Below are 21,365 nucleotides of genomic sequence, written 5' to 3' on the forward strand. Positions count from 1 at the left end.
AATTAAAACACGAGCCTGATTAGCATAGACGGAGTCAAATCGCGTTCTAACATTGATCAAAAGATACACCATCAACTTAGTTCAGCATCAACTTCACTCTTTCCAAGCATAAAACCAGTTTTTAACAACAACTGTTAGAACACAACACTAACTACTTCCATAAGTCCCTTTATTTAGCTAACAAGTCTAAACGAACCCCATAAGAAAATGTGTCTGTCAGCCCTTCACCAATTAACTAATTAGTCAATTAGTGCACCACATGTGAGCCTATGTATGGCCAGTCATCTGAAATTACTGTCCTTATTACTTCTGGCCCACCACATTAGATGGCTGATAAATAAAGTACTTTAGGACTCGGGAGCTGGGAGGCAGTAGTGTCAACCACTGTGCCAATCACTGCAACACTTACAAAGATGAGGAACACCGCCCGGAGAAAGTGAAATATCATCTACACATGAGCCCTCTCCACCAGGTCGCTCTGTCTTCGCTGGGTTCAATGACCACAATGTTACAGGAATACGCATTGTTCTTCCGCTCAAGCACGAGTGGAGCTGACATCTCTGCGTGGGCTTGTTTTAAAAAAGACTGAGCATTTTATTCATTTTATTTTATAAAATGTATTTTATAAATAAACAAGCCCTTATTCAGTTACTGTAGTTATAACAAGATTTCCGACTGAACTGCTGCAAACAGAGTTCTCTGATACACCTATGTCAGGTATATCCCGAGTACAAGGAAATCAGAGAGTGTTCACTCCATTTATGAACAGAAGCTGAAAACGGAATTTCAAATAGACATCTGTGAATCCCCAAAAAGACTTGGGAACTGCAAGACTTGGGCAAAAACCTGAAAGTGATTAATAGCAAGAAACTCAACCTCACCCTTTCATACATTTTTGACCCCAACCTCAAAGCCCTTAAAAGATCCAAAGCTGAGGTTCAGCGCACCTTTAACCATTCCATGTTCATGTCAAAGTTTAAAGCGGTTATATGTTTATTTATCTTTCTGAAAGATTTTCCCAGAATATATAAAGTTCTTGAAGAGTCAGGTACAACGCATGCTGGGTCAGATTTTTTTAGGGCTGAACCACCGCCTAAAATTCTTGACAAACTGACATCATTCTATTGTAGATGAACAGCTTTACACAGGCAGCAGGGTGAAGAATTGAGAACCAGACTGAACACTGCAGGAAGAAACCATGGGGAAAATAACATTTATTAAAGATCATTTCCTATGACCTTTATCCACATTTATCATTTGGGTTTTCCACTAATGCCAAATAATTTCATTATTTGAACTTTATTTTTTATTGCATAACAAACATCCTCCCCAGACGCATGCAGGATTCACTGGATTTAATACATAGCTGCTGCTTAGTTATCCTTCACAAACATCATGACAGATGCCCTGACCGGGCCACAAGGAGGTCACACTTCGGTGACTCAAGACATTCAAAATTTCACTGAAAAAAAACCCTGAAATAAACCATAAATGACCTATGCCACAAAATATCATAATCACCATTCCCATAAAGCTGGAAAAAGTCCAATGCTTTTTTCCCAATCCAACCTTTCAGTGCTGTTAGCCCCAGGGTGTTATTTCCTACATATTGATAAAATAATGGCCACAAACCAAATGTCCTAATGTGGGTGAAAGGAGATCTGGAACTGTTTATACCTCCTGAGAAAGCCTGCCACCCAGTGCCTGAGAACTGCATCACCCAAATGTTGACCTGAGTGATGGTAACGTCACCCCCTCACTCCAAGAGCCACTTGGCAAATACAGGAACCAGGAGCTTGCTGCAGAGACTTCGGCATTCAAATCTGTGCTGCAGTTCTGCTTTGAATCACCAGTTCAAGCTTTATTTTGAGAAAGGAATCTCATATTTATCTCCGAGAGTTCCTGCACAAGTCTTGGAAATAAAATGGGAACACTTGTCCCACCTGGCTACGAAGTTACAGTATACACACATACAGTACAAAAACAAAGTTGTACTTGCATGTCTTCGCCTTGATGGCCAATATTTGTTTTTTACTCATGTAAACCCATTTGCTTCTACCGGAGTCGCACACATTCAGGTCATTCAAGACGAAGTTAAGGGGGCGAGCCGGGTATACAATGAGAGAACCCCCCCAGCCAATCAGACTATCACAGAATAGTCAGGGCACGAAGAGGCGGCTTCCATCGCAACTGCCGCACGGATTCCTGAGGTTTAGGGATTTGTCGGCTTGACACTCACCCTGATGTAGCAGGCCTAACCATGCTGCCTTTGACAGCGGCGTGCAGTACCTCAAACTGGATGTACAGTGCAGCCTCTGGCACAACAATCCTAAATGACTATTGTTTTCAGGCTGGGAACTTCAAGCCTTTGCAAGAACTTTTGGCAAATATTTTGCCCAACCCTCACACAGCTGCTTCAGATTCTGCCGTCCCGTCTTTCAAAGCAGGTGCTAAACCTCAGTGCACTTTTGACATCCATAATTAAACATTTTTCAACCTTAAGAAAAAAAAATCTTTTTGGAGCTAAATTTATTACAGACGAGGAGAAGTTGTGGGTTATGACTTAATAACCACAGAAGTGTCTGTGATGCGCAAAGCTCTGATTACAGCGCTGGGGCTATTCTGGGAGAGACGCACCATCACCTAGACATTTCTTTTTACTTTGGCATTCTGGACCATGTGCACTGCATTAACTAGGACACCCAGCGCAGCTGCAGCAGAACGCCCGCAGGCCTGCAGAAAATGAGAAAAGATGCATCCTCTCATCAGTGAACTCATCCAAATTTTAAGGAATGTCTAAATACCGAAAAGTTCAGACAAAGCACTGGCTTTTATCAAAACTAATCATTAACAAAAGGCGCATGCGTCGCTGTAAACAGAATGCTTGGCTTGTACTCATTTTGGCTCATCGGCCTTTGCAGAAAAGAAATTGCATGTACAGTGTAACGCCAGAAACCCCAGTAACCCAATGTCCTGCCGTCTCTTTGTAATGCCCCATGATACTTACTGCACTGGTGAAAGGGAGAGAGATTTAACGTTCAGTGCAGCAACAGCCACAACTGCTATACGCTTTTATTGGCTGGGACAGCTTATTTAAACTCCACTGTTTAGCACTGAACAGGCCCCAGTGCTGGACAAAAACAAGTGGTTTGTATGAAGAGACTTTTACAAAATTGAAAACTATAGTCAGCATCATTTTGCTCAGCTCACTACTGAAAATATTTTAAAGAGAAATATATATACACATATAACATGAATATTTAGCATTCATGTTTTTAGACTGACTGTACTAGACTAACTGTACTGATTGTATTGAATTGGATTGTATGTATTGTATTGTTGTATTATTGTATCATTTCGTTACACTGTGCTGTGTTGATTGTGTTAAGCTGCTGTTGGACTGCAATTTCCCTCATGGGATCAATACAGTATGTATGTAAGACTAAGTGAATATAATATACAGTATGTATACATACTTGCGTCCATAATTATGTATATACGGTATTCATTTCTCCAGCTGATATATATATAGTACAACCCTTGAATGCAATACAATACTTTTGGCAACAGGGCATTTTAAGTGTATGCCCCTGAAAACTTCTGCTGTGTTAGTTAAGTGCACGTCCAATGTACAGCATTACACCATAGACTACATAAAATATTTTTGGAAAGAATTTCCATCCAGACTGCTCCCTTTAATTACTTTTTAAAATGCTGTTACGGTATTTTTTAATGTATTGCCCGAGAAATTGAAAATCCATGCCTTACGTGTACTGTAAGGGTATGTATATACTATATACACATCATATATACACAACAACCTATATCTGCACATACATATGTCATGCAGGCAGACATATACAGAGTTAATGAAAAGCAATTAATTTTTACAGCAATTTCGAAGTGTGCGCCTTAATGCTCAAGCCTTCCTAACACTTGATATAAAACAAAGACCATACTGTAAAACTTGTAACTTAGCACCAGGGCAAAATTACTGATGGGCCACAACCACAGTGTGCCTCAACAACCTCCATTAAAAGTAATTACTGTTCTCCTGGGCACAATCATTAATGACTACTTTTTCATGTCTGGAATGATCGCCAAGAAAGCCAAGTCTTCCACACCTAAAACTTCAACTTAAAATGCACACATTACTGTTTATACATCTAGCTGCAAAGAATTTCAGTATAGGGTATCTTTTGTATTAGGCAAAATTCCAAACTAGTCATATTTCAAAATATACAATGAAAAAAAGTCATTAAGGAGGTGAGGCGGTCTGGGATACATGGAAAGAGTACTTCTGGACAAGCATTAGACTAATATTTGTCCTCTGGCAGAGACAAATGATGGGAGAGGCGCTAATCGTCCTAATACGCCTCAGCAGATGGTCAATTATCAAGCCTTTGCTTCTTCACAGGTAAAGGCTTATGAAAAGCATTGCCTCACGAAAAACCTCTCCCGCCTCCCTAGAGTTCCACTTACACCGCACAGTCAAATCCCTTTCTTCACCCTCGCTCAAGGGTTAAAAGTGGGAAGATCCAGATTGGAGAAGTGCAGAAATGTGTTACAGGTTACTGATGGTGGCAGCTCTGTTTTTCTTGTATCACTGTCCAACAGCCACCCCAGAGTTCTTTAATAAACATGGCCCTTTTTTGGGGGGGGGGGGGGGGGGGTGTTGGGGGAGGAGGGGGCAGCCTTACATCTTGACTGCACACCGTGCCAATGAGAGCAACAATGGAAATTTCTATGTGGAAAAGTATAGCAATGACTTTCCACTCGAGCAGAGCCTGAATAGAGCAGCATATCCCCAGATTACCCATGTCTGTGGATACGACTCCCACAGCGACACGGTTTACCAGAAACAAAACGCTCCGTCATCGTTAAAGTAAATCCCGATCAACAGACACAGACTTGGGGAAGGGAGGGTCTTCACAAAAACATGTTAAAGCACAACCAAAGGAAAAAAATCACCTGTTGCCACATTTTCTATGAATCCTTTAGTGCTTTCATTTTTTAGAAATTATCAAATTTACATGCCTGAACTCTCGAAATGTACTTCTAACACTATTTGACAAATTCCAGCAGCGCAGAAGGTTTCAGATGAAATAAACTTACTAAGGGATGAATAATACAAGACCTTTGTCAAGGCTTCAGATGAGAAACCATGCTAAGCTTACATAACAGCATTTGTCACTTAAAAGTTATGAATAATAAACTCCTCTGCATAACGTATTTATGAACACATTAGAAATGAAAGCATAACTAATAGTAATGCAGTCACAGGACAATTTATTTCACTAGGGACAACCTCCAGGCCTCAATGCAGGCATGTTCTAAAAAACTTCAGCTTGGTTATTCAAAAGCTTCTTTTCTCAGACTGCTAGTACTCGTACTTCATAAAAGAAAGATACAAGAATGTGAGAAGAAACAGAACAATGAAGAAATTTATAGATGAAGAGGAACATTTTAGAAGGAAACTTATAATACATATTTTACTCAGTTTTAAAAAAGGCCCAAAATTTGGTTCTGTATCAAAGTTTTTATTGTATATAGTTTTTATTATAAAACTTTAGGATTTAAATACTGTGTTCAGGTTCATGAATAAATTACAGGGTCCTTATTAACAAAAATGATCCCATCATTACAATTCACACCTTGAAAATGCAGACCCAGGAGGTGCAAGGGTTGCCGTGTCTCAACTTTTTTTTTTTTATTTCTGTAAAAAAAAAAATGCTAGAACGATCGTTTTTTTGTAATTCCAATTTGGAACCATGAGAAAGTATTCCAAATGACATTTCGGCATTCCCTCAGCACAAATCACTTTTAATCACTGCACGTTTAACAAAAACTTTTAAGTAAAAATTAAACTCCCACCATCTGTGGTAGATTCCTGCTTGATAAAACCACAGTATTCCCTGATGTTTTCTTAAATGTTTTTAACAGCAAACTAAGTCAAATGTTTGCTTTAATGAAATTCCAAATCCCTTTGATATGCAGATGAAATAAAACTCTTAACACTGATTTCCTCTGGCTTGCTGTGGAAATATCAAGTTTACTTCATTAGCAAACTGGGATTTGAGGATCCACAAGGGAAGAAGGTGACCAGTGTTCGTTGAGTTCTCACAGGTAAAAACCCAAGCCCCGCACTGCGCATTTTAACACCAAGGCAAGGCCTTATTCCCGTCCTCAAAGTAAATACAAGAGCAGGCGTTTCAGTAACTGGCACGACCCTTTCTATAATTGAGCATTAGACTGCTAAATGTAAACAAGATGATGTGGTTTGTGGGTTTTATTCTGTAAAGTTTTAAATTATGCTTAGGTATCAAGGGAATAATTTTACGTCTTCCTCTCTATAAATAAATACATAAGATTACTTGGCTGCACCAAGAGGAAGGTTTGTTTCAGCTGTTGTTTTCAGGGAACAACGATGCTCATCCTTTAAACTGTGAAAACGATTAAAAACATTACTTACAGGCTCAAAGGGTTTTACATATGTTTAAGATATCTACACCCTCTATTGTGAAAAATTAGTTAGAAAACACTCCTGTACACCTTTCTGTGTAAATATTTCCCTATGCTAATTGTCATTAAATCTCATGACATAACAGCAGTAATAATGTCATATTGCAACTTCTCCCTTCTCCCACACGTTGCTTGGAAATATTTGTCCTCCACAAAAATGAAGCATTACCGACGAGGCGACACAATGAAAAGGAAATAAGCTGAAGTCTATAAAAAGTCATGCCTGCGCCAGGCACCGGAAAAAGCTCACCCGTTCCTTATTTGAAGCAGAAATCTAGCCGTGAGCTTCTAGAAAGTGAGAATTGCCTTCTAATGTAAGACCTCTCTCTTAAGTAAGTGAGAAATGAAGTGTTACCTTAGCAAGGCAGCCAAAGCAACACACTATTTATATTCGGTTCTCTATATGGTAACCTACTGTACTACAGTGATTTATCAATGCTATGTACTTGTATGCCATAAAACCGCAATTTAAGTATGATGTATAGTGATGTAGAAAAAAATACAACTCTCAGTTAATCAATAGGAAGGGAAATGCCAATGCATGCACTTTTTTCTCCTCAAAGACATTGAGGTGTGAATTTTAATACGTTTGCATACAATTCTTTTTTGCCCCCTGTGCTAATTAACAATTGCCTGCATACTTCAGGTGCATCTGTGGCACATACAGTACAGTAATAACATACTGTACAGGAAGTAGGGCTCACGCAGTAACCTTTAACTTGCATGTTTGTCTGCAACACCTCAGACATGGAGAGCAGGCTTTGTGACGGTTCGTACCTGGGGCCAGATGAGGCAGAGGGGAATTCCCAGGAAGGAATGGAATTTATGACTAAATAAGGGCAATCAATCATTCAAATTTCAGGACATCCCCACTACCAGCTGTTCAGGCTCATCACTAGTACACCTCTTTGATAACTCACAATGGAAACTTGACATTCTTCCAGAAAAATACAGAAGTGATGCATCGTATGATGCATCAAGAAACGCCAAATATAATTCAATGTCTACAGCTGAAAAGATCATCGGTCCCTCCCTTGTCTAATCTGTGGAGGGCTTGGTTAGGTCCAAAGTAAAATGTCCTCTCGGCCAATTTAGAAATGGGTCTGTTTTTTCACTTTCCTCTGGGATCCTTTTTGCAACGCTGTGTTTCTAGCAGAGGGTCTCCAATTCCTTCTCCATGAGCTGTCTTTTCGGAGAAGTGAAGCTCCGTCAGCCTCCCCAACCAGAAGCCCCAGGAGGTCCCAGCAGACACCTCTGTGGCGATCAGGGTCCCACCGATGAACATCGTGACCACATGACCGGCTCTGAGCAGAGGATGTCCAAGAGACAGGCCCCAGCTCTCTTTAATCGCTATTACTGCAGAGATGTGTGGTTTTTACACACAGAAATACCTGGATTGAGTTGAGCCCCATTCGGTTTTAGCAGACTTTTCACAAGGCTTTCAGATCAGGCGGCTTTGATCCCACAGCCTCCCCGTGCGCCGTGTCCACTACACACGCGCGATGATGTCACCAGTGCGCACGGCTGGATCGCGTAGGAACGCCTGTGCCAGCGCCAAAATCCGACAGCGGGAAACCCGAAACAACTTCTCACGGAAAAACTAAAAACAGCCCCAAGAAACAGAGATTCAGTACAGCGTGTGCGCGTTAATATTTTTTATTGTAGAATTTGTTTCTAAAGCTGTTGTGGGTGCTGTTCTAATCCACTGAAATACAATCACTTTGCCGGAAGTCCTTTAGATGGCGAGACCCTCCAGCCACCACAGCCTAAGGCCTAATAAATAGTTCTCAGTTTGCAACCCTAGATGATGCTGTACTAGTCAGGGAGCCTAGCGCAGACCAAAAAACACATGGAAAACATTTATGGGTGCATAAACTGTGATTAATAATAAATATACCTTAGTATCAGTAAAAGCCACAAACCAATCTTCAAAAATAAAAAACGGTCCTTAATGCTTCACAAGCCCCTTGAAATCTCATCAGCAGAAACCTGCAGTAATATCTCTGTGCACCACATGGAGATCAAAGAGGAGAAGGAAAAAAAGGCTTCCTTCAATGGACCCATTTTACCTCAGCAGAGGAAATATAAACTAAAACATCAGAAATTACATGAAACAAAAAATAAAACGCCTCCTTCCTTTGCTTTCCTTGACTCGTAATTACAGTTACACCTTATATTTCTAGAGTCTAACTTCATGGTTTTTTTTTACCTCTGGTCCAAATGAACCTTTACTGAACTTGGTCCTCACGTCTTGGGCAATATTATCGCAGGGCAACAGCAGAACGTCCAAAAACGCGACACCTTTCTGCTATGATCTGGCGCCATCTAGTGTTAGAAAAGCCGTTTTTAAAAAATATATACAGTATAAAAGATTCAAGACTTCGAGGATGTAATGAAAAGCAATGAAGGGATATACAGTACTAAGAGAACAGGAAACCTAGTTTACTGTTGATGTTAAAGCACCTTCAAAATAAAAGTGAAAAGATTGATCAAAACAGGCTTCTGACCTGTAGTTTTGACAATAATGAAATGTAATGTCTTCAAGTACAGCATCTATACTTTTGAACTAAAAGAGCTCATTCCTTCTCACTACGCTCCTAATAATATTTAATCTTAAGATACCGTCCATGTGCAATGCACTGCTTCTTCATTTATCTGTCACCTTTTTAAAAATGTATGTGCTCCTGCTTTTTTAGTTTTGAAAAGTTTTGAAAACTGAAACAAAAGAAAAATAGGTTATTCTTCATTATTTACGGTATTCTTTAATAAATGAAAAGAAGGTCAATAAATATAGTTGAATAGCTAAAAAATTAAACATTGCAATGGGCCTTGACTGCCATCTAGTGACGACCTATTTAAAATTCGCACTGTACACAGTACTTTTAGAAATATATCATCAACATCTTCCTAGCTTTACACCTGCTTTGGTTTTCTCCAAATGTATTTTAGAGAAAAAAAAGGCATGCCAGCGGAAAGATTCAACGCCTGAGGGGATTTCTGAGTCAAAACTAAATTTACTTCTCATTTTTCCGCCCCTGAAAGATAAATAAAAAGATGTGTCATGTCAAATACGAGAAACTGCTCTTGGGAAGAAAATAAACAGGGCAGCAATTAAATGAAAGTAATGGCTACAGGAATAGAAAACAGCACAGTTCATTTCCCATGAAACTAATTAAATTAATGGCGAACAGCACCTCTTAATTGAAAACTGCCTTTTTTTACACCTACATGCCGAGGTTAATGATGAGTATAAGCACAATGACAAATCGGTGCTATGTTTCCAAACCGGTTATATCCCTCCTTTTAAAAAAAAGACACTTGTTAGTGAAATTATAATTGCTGCCTACTGTGTTTTTTCTCTGGCCACGTAATGAGTTAGCAGACACTTTCCAAGTGTTTCTAGTTATTTGCAGTCAAGAGAGATTACCGAAGGCTCCCTGGCTAAAGCTCTCTTTCACGTTTATCTTTCAAAGACATCGCGGGTTGTCTTAAAGTATCTTCTTATCTATTTTCTCCGTGTTTGTTCATCCCGTCTCATTTAAAAAGGAAGAAATTGCTTTTAAGAAGAAAAAACATATTCCAGTCCAGTACACTTAAGTGTACACTGCATTACAAACCTCCAGTATTTTTCCAGTCGATAAAAAACAGTGAGGTAATGGAACATGCTAGCTCTGTCATTGGCTTTAGAATGGATTCTGCACTATAATGCAATGACTACACTCAGAAAAAACACAACGCGTCAATCTTAATTTCTCACCTTTATGCTGTGGCAATTTCACCAGTTGTGTTCTGGTAGGAGTGCGGAATAGCAAATTTCAAAACTGCAATTGGAGGGCAGTCACATTCCTTGCATCTGCTTATTTTGGACAACACTGACCGATTTAAAGTAGATTTAAATCCATAAGCCAGATGTGTGCGCCTAACAGGGGCAAGAAATTAAACACTAAGACGATTTACATGGTAAAAATAAGCAATCCTTTTATAGGAGTTTATTTTCGGAGTATTTATTTAGTTCAGGCCAGTGACAGGACAAAGCAGAAAACCAGCAGCAGAGTGGAGCAGTGGCCGGGCTTCTTGACTCCAAACGGGAAGGTTGTGGGTTCAAATCCCTAATAAACCACTGTTGTTGTACCCTTGAGCACAGTATGGTACCCACATTTTTCCACCAAAATACCCAGCTGTATAAATGGATACAAATGTAAGTAATTTGGATAAAAGCATCAGCCAAATAAATAAACGTATGTAAAATGTTGATGATTTTGCAAGTCCCACAGTCACCCGGCTTATGAGGTTGTTGCGGCTTTGTACTGTGTAGCTAATGACAGCCTCTTGTAATCTACACAATCGATAACCGAAAGCAACGTTCATCCAGGCAACACTGTGTGAATATGCACCATTTGCACATGCGGTTTTGGAAAACCCTTCAAAACCAATTTAAATAACAATTCAAATATCCAAAAACGGCATGAAATGTAAATTTAAAAATAACAAAAAAATCAGAAAAGTGCCACTGACCGTGACTCACCAGCAATATGATCGTCTTTCTATTCCTCTAACTTCTCTCGACTTCAAAGACCGGGCTGCTTGAAACTTTTACGATCAATCACAGCTCTTTGCTAAGGGGAATTCAAATTACTGCAATTCAAAAGTTTCATGCAATCCAGCAAATTCTTGCCAGGTAGGGTGACATCTAAATAAAACACTCACCCACTGCCTCTCGCAAGCCCGAAATCAAATTCAATTGAGGAAATAAGCACGAGCCTCCCTCTTGTGAGTAGGATGCGTGGGGCACTACCCACCTCTCGGAGATGAAGGTTTTCCTTCTCCTTCTGGTCCAGGATGACCTCCAGGTGGTTGACCTGGGACTCGGCCTCCGCCATCCTCCGAGTCCTCTCGTTGTCGTCCTCCGAGGCCTTGGAAGGCAAGCCCTTGCTCTGCAGCATTTCGAGCAGCTTCTTGATGGACTCGTCGCGGGCGTTGAGCGTCTGCTTCTGGGTCTCGATGCGCAGCTCCATCTCCTCCAGGGTCTTCCGCAGGAGGAACAGCTCCTTGGCCTGCCGGTCGTGCTCCGCCTGCAGCCGGCGGAAGTTCTCCTCCGTCAGCTCGATGGTGAAGTGCTCGGCGCTCCTGCTCCCGCTCTCCTGCTGCAGGAGGTGGTTGAGGTCTCGCTGGGTCCTCAGCTCGTCTTGCAACGCCTGGATCGTCATCTGGAGATGCTACAATTGTAAAGCATAGAAAAGGTTTCTTCAATTCCCCCAAGCCCAATGGCCATACGTTCCTATCTCAGCTTTTTCTAGCCTTTTCATTGAAACAAACACATTGTTTAAACAAGAGGAGGGGCTGCCAACCAGTGAAAATTCCGTTTAGACTTGAGTGCAGTTAAGTGCTTTGGCCCAGACATTGGCAGCTCAAATCTGCGCTGCTGTTATCCCACCTCTGACCATGATTTGCACAATTGGCCAAGAGCAATCAGAGACTGGGAAGGCATCAATGGGCCCCTGCGAGCTTTCAGCACTGAAAGACTGAGCTTTTATCACTCCTGTGTGTGTGAAGTGGACTCTCCGCAGGAACTACCATGCACGCAGTGTGTCCATTTCAGTCTGCCCAGGGTGCAAGGCGTGGAAATAGTAAAGACTACTGATTCAACAGGGGCAAACAGAAGGAAAATGTACAGTAGCTTTCAAAAAACAAATACTACACTGCAGGTCTGAAGGGAAAAAAAAGAATGAACAGTGCTTGCGCTGTTGGTGTGTTCAATACGGCACTGACATATATTTAAATAAAATTAAATAAGACCACAGTCAGAACAGGAATTCAAAGTTCCAGAAATTTGGAGGAGCAGACAAAAAAAAGGAGAAACTCATTATCAAAACATTTCACAAATTCTGACAACAGTAGGACTGTCAAATACAACATGCAGATCTCTGTAAGCACAAAACACTACTAGATTAAGTATTCTTTTCCTTAATATATAATATAAAAATAACAGTGCTTCACTATAATTTATACTTTCTATAATGTTTTTCCTAAATATCAGCAAAGCAGGAATTTGTTTCTAATAATTTATGTTTGATACAAATTATTATTCCACTTTATAGCAAAGGGAAATGGAGGAAAACACAGAGAAGTGCAATACTAGGACATAAGAAAACAATCTTTAGGATGTAACGATTTCTTATGTTTCTTATTTATGAATCTGTTTCTCTCATTGAGCAGCTAAAGTGACAAATCTGACTTCTTTCCATCATTCTTGTACTCAAACAAGCTGTGCAACATGTTATTCACTTTGAAAAACTTTCCAAACAACTGACCTTTTCAGATCAATCATTCACTTTTCAGGTTTAGAACGTATTCAATGTGAAAGTAGAAAATAATGAGAATTGAACAACATGAGAAAAAGCTGCCACTTTTTGAGGCTTTTGAATTGGACTCTTAATGAAGACTGAGTGCATGTGCACAGCTGTGGACACACATTATTTCCAAAGACAATGTTTCATCTGACAGTTACTGTGGGTGATACAAATACTACTGTATGTACTACTCAGTACACTAAAATCTATACAGTTCTAGGACAGGCATTTAAACAACAATATATCTGAATTATGAAAACAGAAATATTTTAGATTGTAGCGATTTTTTAAATTTAGATTTCCAATTATTTTTTATTATACCCACCTGATTTTTTGGAATCACCACCTGTACATTTTTTTAATCACAGCACGTGGCTAAGAGCACTGCAACTGCACTCAGGAGAGAATGAGGAAGTGTAGGCAGATTCCTTTGACTCGCCCACCTTCCAGCCACTCATCTTTTAACGTGTCTCAGTCAACCCCGCCCCTCACCGAAGGTGCGGCACTGATTGGAGGAGAGACACGCCCCTCACTGACATCACTGCGTGCCTGCAAGCTCTGGGTGGCCACAAGGGGGTGCTGTGCTGCTGAGAGCTTAGAAAGCCCTGACTGACTATTCCCACCCTACCTTCAGTCAATTCAGTGTTCAGTCAATTGTACGTCCTCACATCTAGTGACATGACGCACAATCACAGTGCTTGGCCTGATGAGCTCTTTTACCGGATGAGCCAATGGGAACATCCATAAATATTTTAAAAAATCTAAAAATCAGAGTGTCATTAAGATTGGTAGGGAACCTTTTTCTTCTTTGTTTCCCATAGTCACATTTTGTAACATCCATTTCAGGCATTTGTAAAACAAAGTCTTTGTTCATATTCACATTTCCTAGGAGATAGCCTGTATGCTAAAAACGTGTGCGCAAATGTCTGTCCACAGCCGTACAATCATGATGCACAGTTGCATGTGAGGTAAAGAATACTTCAATCTCTAAACTTCCAGAAGACTGTACACTACAACAGTTATGTTTTGCACACCAAGGGGTTGCAAACATAGGACAAACCTTAGTTCTTCTTGCATCCAATGGCTGCACAGCATGGTGAATGAAAAAATGCACCAAAATCACAGAAAGTGAGAGCAAATAAGCAAGCAGAAAAAAACAATACAGAAAAGCATAAGAATGCACATTTTACTGTATTCATAAAGCAATAACAAATCCATACATATGTTTGCACGGCAAGAAAATTTCTTCAAAGTTTTTGCAGAAATGAAGAAGCAAACTGGTGCAACAAAAACATGTGGCTGTCAAGACAAAATCTGTCCGTCTCAATTCTGCGACTCGATGGATGAATGCATATTCACTTAGAATGTCTTGCTTTGTTAAACTTGCACAAAAATATTGCACACCATTTTGTTTCTAGAAAAAAAATACTGTAACATTTTTTTATTCACAGTGAGCTCTGGAAGGAAAACCCTTGTAAAAGCAGGAGGAACAGCCCCACGTACAGTAATGTGCTGCTTTAATATCATATCATTCCTATTACAGACAAGCCCAGGCTACTGTATGAATAGAGCACCTTGACTTGAACTGGCTTCAGGAGCATGGCTGGCTGGCTTGTGGCCCATCTCACAACCCTACGAGCAAAAAAGATGCTCTTCTTCTCAGTTGGAAATGCACTTTCACAGAGTTTCCACTTGTGCCCTCCAGTTCGTGCTTCACTGTTGATTTTGCAGAAGCCCGCTGTACTGACTACTGTACGTCCGTGCCTCTGAGGATTTAAAACACTTGTATCAGGGCCCCCTGTAGTATGTTCCTTCCTCTGGTATGTACAGTACCTACCCGGATTCCCAGAATGTATCTGGTTCCCTATTCCAGAGCAGGAATATATTTGCTATAAAGAGGTGACTCATACTGTACTGTATATAGAAAAAACTAAACATTATTTTAAATGGAGCCATTCTAGATCATTATGTGACTTTAACATATCATCTCTTGATTTAAATTCCGTTGTTAAATAAAGATTGTACTGTCTTCCTTTTTAATTGCTTCCCCATATGATTGAGAAGATGAAGTGTCACTATGAACACCTTTCAGAAGTAGCCTCTTCTGTCTTAGTGTTTCCCGTTATACAGTATATTTCTCATTTATCTTTTTGCTCCCCCCATTGAAAACCCTGCCTAAAGCACAGTATAGTTCCTAGGTCTCTTTGAGCAACACGCTACTCTAGACTATAGAGTATACAGTACTTGCCAGTTCCAGTTACGCTTCAGAAAAGGAGCTATAAAAATGCAAACTTTGGAGACAAGGAATCGTTTAAACAAACCCCTAATGCACGGCAGAATACAATCTATTTCCTCTTTCAGAGAGTCTTCTGGGGGAATGCATTGGCAGTGCAATGCTTTTAAGGGCCTGCTCTGCCCGCCATGAAGGTGGTAGTCCTCAGCCTTGCTTGCCTTCCAGTGCTCAAACACCAGGTCGTGACAAACAGCCGCCACAAATCACTGGACTTAATTGGATGACACTTTTAGTAGTTTGCAAGGGAGTTCCCCAATCAAGGAAGTTATAATTAGTCAGCGCAGTCCTGATTTATAACGGCTTGTGACAGTCCAGGGGAAAAAAAGAAGAAATAAGATCTAAAGGAGAGTAACCGCATGAGCTCAAACCACACTTTCATCTTAACGGTCTGCTGCAATGTGGCTGCCAATGTTTTTATTTCCATCATTAACTTTAAATTTAAGGTCAGTCTTTTTTTTTTCTTTCTTACGCAGGAGTCTGGGGTTCTGGCAGTTTATGATCAAGAATGCACTCACAAGCACAATTGAGAAGGAAAAGAAATAACTACAACCTGGCCAATATTGTTCTACACCCTTAAAGACAGTATATATCAACTCAAAACAATACCCAAGGGCAGTACATTGAGGATAAAATTATATGGGTGTTTTCCATAAGGAAAAATTACACGGTCTGAGTGCTTATTTTCAGCTACTTACAGGCTTCTCCGTAGACACCATGAGTTATACATGAGGACCCCTAAGTCAGCACCCCCTTGCCTGACCCCCAAGTCAACAAACACTACTTTCAAAACACCCATGTAAAATATTGTTGAATGTGGCTTTTGTACAATCTAGCTGACTCCAGTTTTCATGGAAAATATTAACTACAAACCAACATACCACAATGTTGTAACCACATACACATTGGATGCCTGCTCACAATTTCAAATCAATTTATTTTTTTTGTTAGTGATAAATATTTTAGCATTTACTGAGACTGCATTTGACAAGGTCTCTATCTTTTTGTTACTGAACATTTCTTAATCCGTGTACAGTAATTAATATAATTTTAAAATAAATTAGTGTTTAATTAGAAATTTCATTACAGTCATCATGTCCTATGACGGGTATACATTATCAGATTATAAAATCAACTGGAAAAACTAGAATGAAGAACATTAATGAGTTTTCCCTAATAAATATGCTTTTAAAGAAAATAGATTTTCTCATAAAATCAATGATTAATTCCTGCAAGTTCTTTTAACATATACCAATCAGTCATTCTGCATCTGATATAAGTGATAAATCAGGTTTAACTTGAGGCCCTACCATTTGGTTAATAAGCACGAAGGAAGTATTTAAAGCAATACCTTTCATCTGGGCCATGGTGTCAAGTTTTAATTAACAACAAACCGAACCCAGAGCAGCTGTGCATAGTCTACTTCAAAGACAAATGTATCATTGTGAAACGTGTCCACGTGAACTGTTTTTCCTTTTGTGCGATTTTCAATATGCTTTCTTTTGAAAAAAATGTTACTTTGGAATTTCAATGGAAAAAGAAAGTTTAGATAAAAATGGAAAAAAGAACTAGATGACCCAGATGTTGCTGGTTCCAGCCTGTATCACATCACTGTTCAACTATGAGCAGGATTTTCCTAGTGGAGGTGCACAACTGTTCAAGCACCACTGGGGCAGGAGTGTGATTAGTCAGCTAGGGCTCTCCCAGCTTTCTGGGTAACTGGGAGCCTGCAGTCTTGCAGCGATGTCAGTGAGAGACTCTCTCCTCCTTCCATTGCTACTCTAGCTCTCCCATCAGACGCAGTGCAGCCTGGAGTGTGTCGAAATGCTAATGTCTCTGCAGGCCTGTGTGTCAGAGGAGCTCATCAGCACGGGCGGTGCGGTGGCTCTGTGGCTCAGGATCTCCGCCTGTGGTTGGAAGGCTGCCAGTTCCTGCCCAGCGGCTGGCAGAGAAATCCTACTCCATTGGGCCCCTGAGCAAGGCCCTTAACCCCAGCTGCTCCAGGGGCGCTGTACAATGGCTGACCCTGAGCTCTGACCCTAAGCTTCTCTCCCTGTCTGTGTGTCTGTGTCTCATGGAGAGCAAGATGGGGTCTGCGAAAAGACAAATTCCTAATGCAAGAAATGGTATATGGCCAATAAGGTGATCATCTCTCGAGCCAGTACAGAAGTGAACGCAGGGCATTGTACAAACCACACAAAACCATAGCAAAGCAAATTAAAACAGACTTACACTGTAGGAAACCTGCAAAATACCATGGCAAAGATTCTTAAGGATTAATGTAGCACTGGCTTAAGCCTCCAAGCTTTACAGATGGATCTTTTAACCTTCGAAAAAAAAAGTTGGTCGATACTTGTTAAGGTACAAGATGATAGAATTCCATAACATTCCTTATTTTTTCATCTGCTACCACTTGAAGAGATGTAAAAGCCACTTCAAAAGTGTTATAGCCCCCTGCTAAATTTGAGCAGAGCTTCTTCCTGCTTAGCAATAATTTCCATTTGGCTTTCAGCAACAATCCTAGCCAATATTAACAATGGCTGCGAGAGATTTCCCAACTGCTTGGATGACAGCCTGGGACCTGTCACAGACTCCCATAACTTTTAAAAATGTATTTCGTCCTAGGTAACTGGTGCCTGTTACCTAGCAAAATAATCAGCAAAACCAACAATCATAGCAGCGTTATCTGACCTTTATGGTTTTTTAAATGTAATGAGTTACGGTTGCTGAAAAGAAAATACCTTCCCTTCAAGATGTCATAGCCTTTCATGAAAGGTGCAGTGCTTCTTCCAAAGAAGTGAAAAAACATAATTTCTTGTGACATATTAAGGAATGCAGAGGCTGTATATGAAATAAAAATCACTTATTTTTCAATCTTTTCTGAAGCAAAGGGATTGACGACCTTATTTGACACAACTCAGCCAGCTTTTCTTAAAATTCTTTTGCCCCTTTTCCTTCCCCCACAGGGCAACATTTGCAATTGCAAAATAAGATATGTGGTCCAATATATTTGCTTGAATAAATAGCATTCTCATTTATTTCTGTCACGCACAGTAAATTACAGACACCAGCGAAGCTGCATTGGCAACTGTGCACAAACCAGCTGGCTCGGGATGTGCTTCAGGAGCCGTGCATTCTGGCCCTCCTCGGTTCCACCACAGCTCGTCTTGCAAAGGCATCGCTCTCTACTTGCCAACAAAGAGCTTTCCCTAATCAGGGAGGCTTCACAGGGAATAGCTCAGAGCCCGGAAAGTGTTCTTCAGCGTTGTTTTCAGGAACTAATCCTTCCATGCAAAACTGTGCTTGATTCCAATGTTCGGACAGAGAGGCACAAGAGCCAGGCGAGACTGGGCAGAGTAATCCCAGTCCCTTTCTACTGGGAACCAGAGATCAAACCCTGGGAGGAATATTTTGGGTTAACCAATCAAATCTGTCCCAGAATTTAAAGTCTGGAAATCAATCAAATCTATCCTGTATGGAGCAACCAAAGAGATCCCAGCAGGACACAGAGCGGACACATGCCAGCTCTAGATACAACCCAGGACCACTGAGCTGTGTTAGCAGCACTATCTACCACACAATCATACAGTACCTGAACAAACTGAGCTTCAAGGTTAAATTGATCTTTTGCAATTGTACATTTTTATTTTACATCTCCAAGGTCCTGTCTAAGAGAAGTAAGCAAACATACTGTATCAAGACACATCCCAGGAAAAACAGAGCTGAAAGGTGCGTACAAACAGACTGATCACAATATGTATTATTTTTTGGTTCAGTACCTGAATTTCACTTGGTTAAGGCCTTCCGGCATAAAAACGTAAACCAACAGAACCCAATGACAAAGTATGGATGGATTTTATATTATTGTAAGTTCAAGGCAACAGCCCATCTGAGACTGAAAATTTATATTTTTACCTAATTCTCACATAAGGGAACTTCAAGCTCCCATCACTGTTTTGATTAAATATGCCCGATGATGAAAAGGTTCAGACCACCCTGTTGCTGCTGGGGTTTCACCCTGTGCAGGGTACAGTACTGTACCTGCAGAGCCCGCAGAGCCTAGACTTCGATTATACTAGATGCACGGATGCCAATATGCAGTGCCTGTTTTACAGCAGATCCATGGGCTTTAATTACATTCCCTCACAATACAAGTGCCATGGCTTTTATGTAAGTTGATTTTATAGCCTTGGAGCATCTCTGTTTCTGAACAGACCTTCAGACCTTTGACAATAGCCTCCCATTCACATCTCACCTAGCCCTACTTCTGAAGAAACCCTACATGGTTTGCAATGTACTGCAGAATGCACGAGACGTTTCCAGAAAACTCTACCCGAATTAAAGAACGAGTTTGCTGCTTCTCCCTACCATTGTTAGCAAATCAGTCCCAGATCAAACAAAGGGGAAAATAATTACTAGGGAGATATTTTTGGGATGGCAGCAATCCGAATCCTACATAAACTCCTCTGGGGGGGAATCACATGTATTGTTGACATTTACACGTTGTCGCCCGTAGGTCAGAGGAGAGGAGGTGTTCAGAGATTGGGTGTGAAAGGATATCTGATCAATTCAAAATGTTTCAAGGATTTGGCATACCTTTCCTAATTGTTTAGGAAGGGATGAGAGAGAATGACAAGCTTTTTCTCTGCAGAGGTATCACGAGGATTGAACGAGATATTGTTTTAGAGAATAATGGCTGTATGTTGTGTTTTATCAGTGTCAAGAATGATTTGACTTAAATCCCCGCAGTGAGACAGACAGATATGATACTGTGTACTAAGACTGTGTAATAAGTACTGTGCAATAAGGATGTGTTGCCGTGTAATCTCTAAAGTTTTCTGAGCAAAGAGGACCTTGATTTGTCCCATCACTTTACATTTCAAGCTTCCTGTCTCCTGTCTCCTTGGGGTACCAATAATACATGAGCCTACACCCAATTACTTAGCATTTTAAGGCCCTTGTCACATTCATGAAACTGTACGTTAAATGAACTATAGTGTGTGCAGGATGTTATTAGGTACATGTACAGTATAAAGCGCTGTCATGCCAGCGAACTGCTGTAAAACTCACATTTCTCCCACTAGATGGCAGTGAATCCCCTCTGAAATAAAACCCTTGGTACTGTACATGGTAATTGACTGTCTCATGCAGACCTCAGTAAATGGATTTTAGTTTAGAAATCGTTAATTATCATCACTACAGTTATATTCACTGCCTTTTTATCATCTAAAAACATATATGTCTTGCACATTACTTGTTTCATTGTTCAAAGTTACAGCTTCTCTGCAGGGTAAATAATGCTTAATATACAACTCAAGGTTTGGACAAAGAAAAATATAAGTTTGTTTATACGCTGCAGTGGAGCTGTGGTGTGTCACGTTCTAGATGACATGACTGCTTGATCACTAAGACAAATAACATTTAGGACTTGAGTGAGGAAACTTGCTGCTGGATTATACTGGCAAGTCAGAGGGGCACCTTTAGAGCTTTAAATGCACTGCGCTGCAAAATGTCATGCAGAGCTCTTAACGGCTGAACCGATCTTTACTGCCGGACTGGTATCTGATCCTACACCAGTCTACCTGTGCGTCTGCCCAAATTAAAGCTGTAGATCCTTCTCCTTAGCTGTGCATCAGTTACAATTCCTGGCAAAGACGGGAGAAGGACAGGATGGCAAATGAGTACAAGTTTAAATATTGGCTGTGCTGCTGCAAGATACCATTCCACACAGAAACCGATTCCAGTGATTCATGATCAGCACTTTCTCCCCTTGGCTGTAGTTCAAGGTCTCTGCCGGTTCCTGGGTATTGGTTTATTGAAAGGACAACAATGGACAGGGGCTTTCAGTGATTATAACAAATGCTGGTCGGACTGAGACTGAATTGTTAGGGCAAACCCCGTCTTTTTATGTAACAAAAAGTATTTCTGTGTTAACCATTGAGTGTCCAGTTCAGCGATGGGCGACTCCAGTCGTTCAGCAACTAAGGGGTCACTTCTTTTTAGTTCCACCTCTGCTTATTGCTTAATTGATTGCTTATTGCTTATTATTGCTTAATTGAACTATCTCCATCAGAAATCAAGTCACCTGTTTTTTAGGGTCTTAATCAGTCAATAACTGGAAAGCACCTGTAAAACTCTCAGGCCTCACTGTACAAATAAGAAAACAAAGAGGGTTTAAAGAGTAGAAGACCCACTGTGGTGCA

The 21,365-nt window shown here is 40.5% G+C and overlaps 1 protein-coding gene across 1 annotated transcript in view; it reads right to left on the bottom strand.

The window, feature by feature from the left end:
• The window catches only part of LOC148835458 (ERC protein 2), a 303,333-nt gene that overhangs the window by 254,172 nt on the left and 27,796 nt on the right, over positions 1–21,365 (bottom strand). The window contains exons 2-3 of the mRNA XM_088916570.1: positions 13,933–13,956; positions 11,322–11,738 (exon numbers count right to left, since the gene is read on the bottom strand). Coding sequence (XP_088772696.1) covers positions 11,322–11,738; positions 13,933–13,956 — 441 coding nt within the window. The remainder of the gene's footprint in view (positions 1–11,321; positions 11,739–13,932; positions 13,957–21,365) is intronic.

This window comes from Atractosteus spatula, chromosome 5 (genome assembly GCF_055471065.1).
Source record: "Atractosteus spatula isolate fAtrSpa1 chromosome 5, fAtrSpa1.hap1, whole genome shotgun sequence".
NCBI classification, from domain to species: Eukaryota; Metazoa; Chordata; class Actinopteri; order Semionotiformes; family Lepisosteidae; genus Atractosteus; species Atractosteus spatula.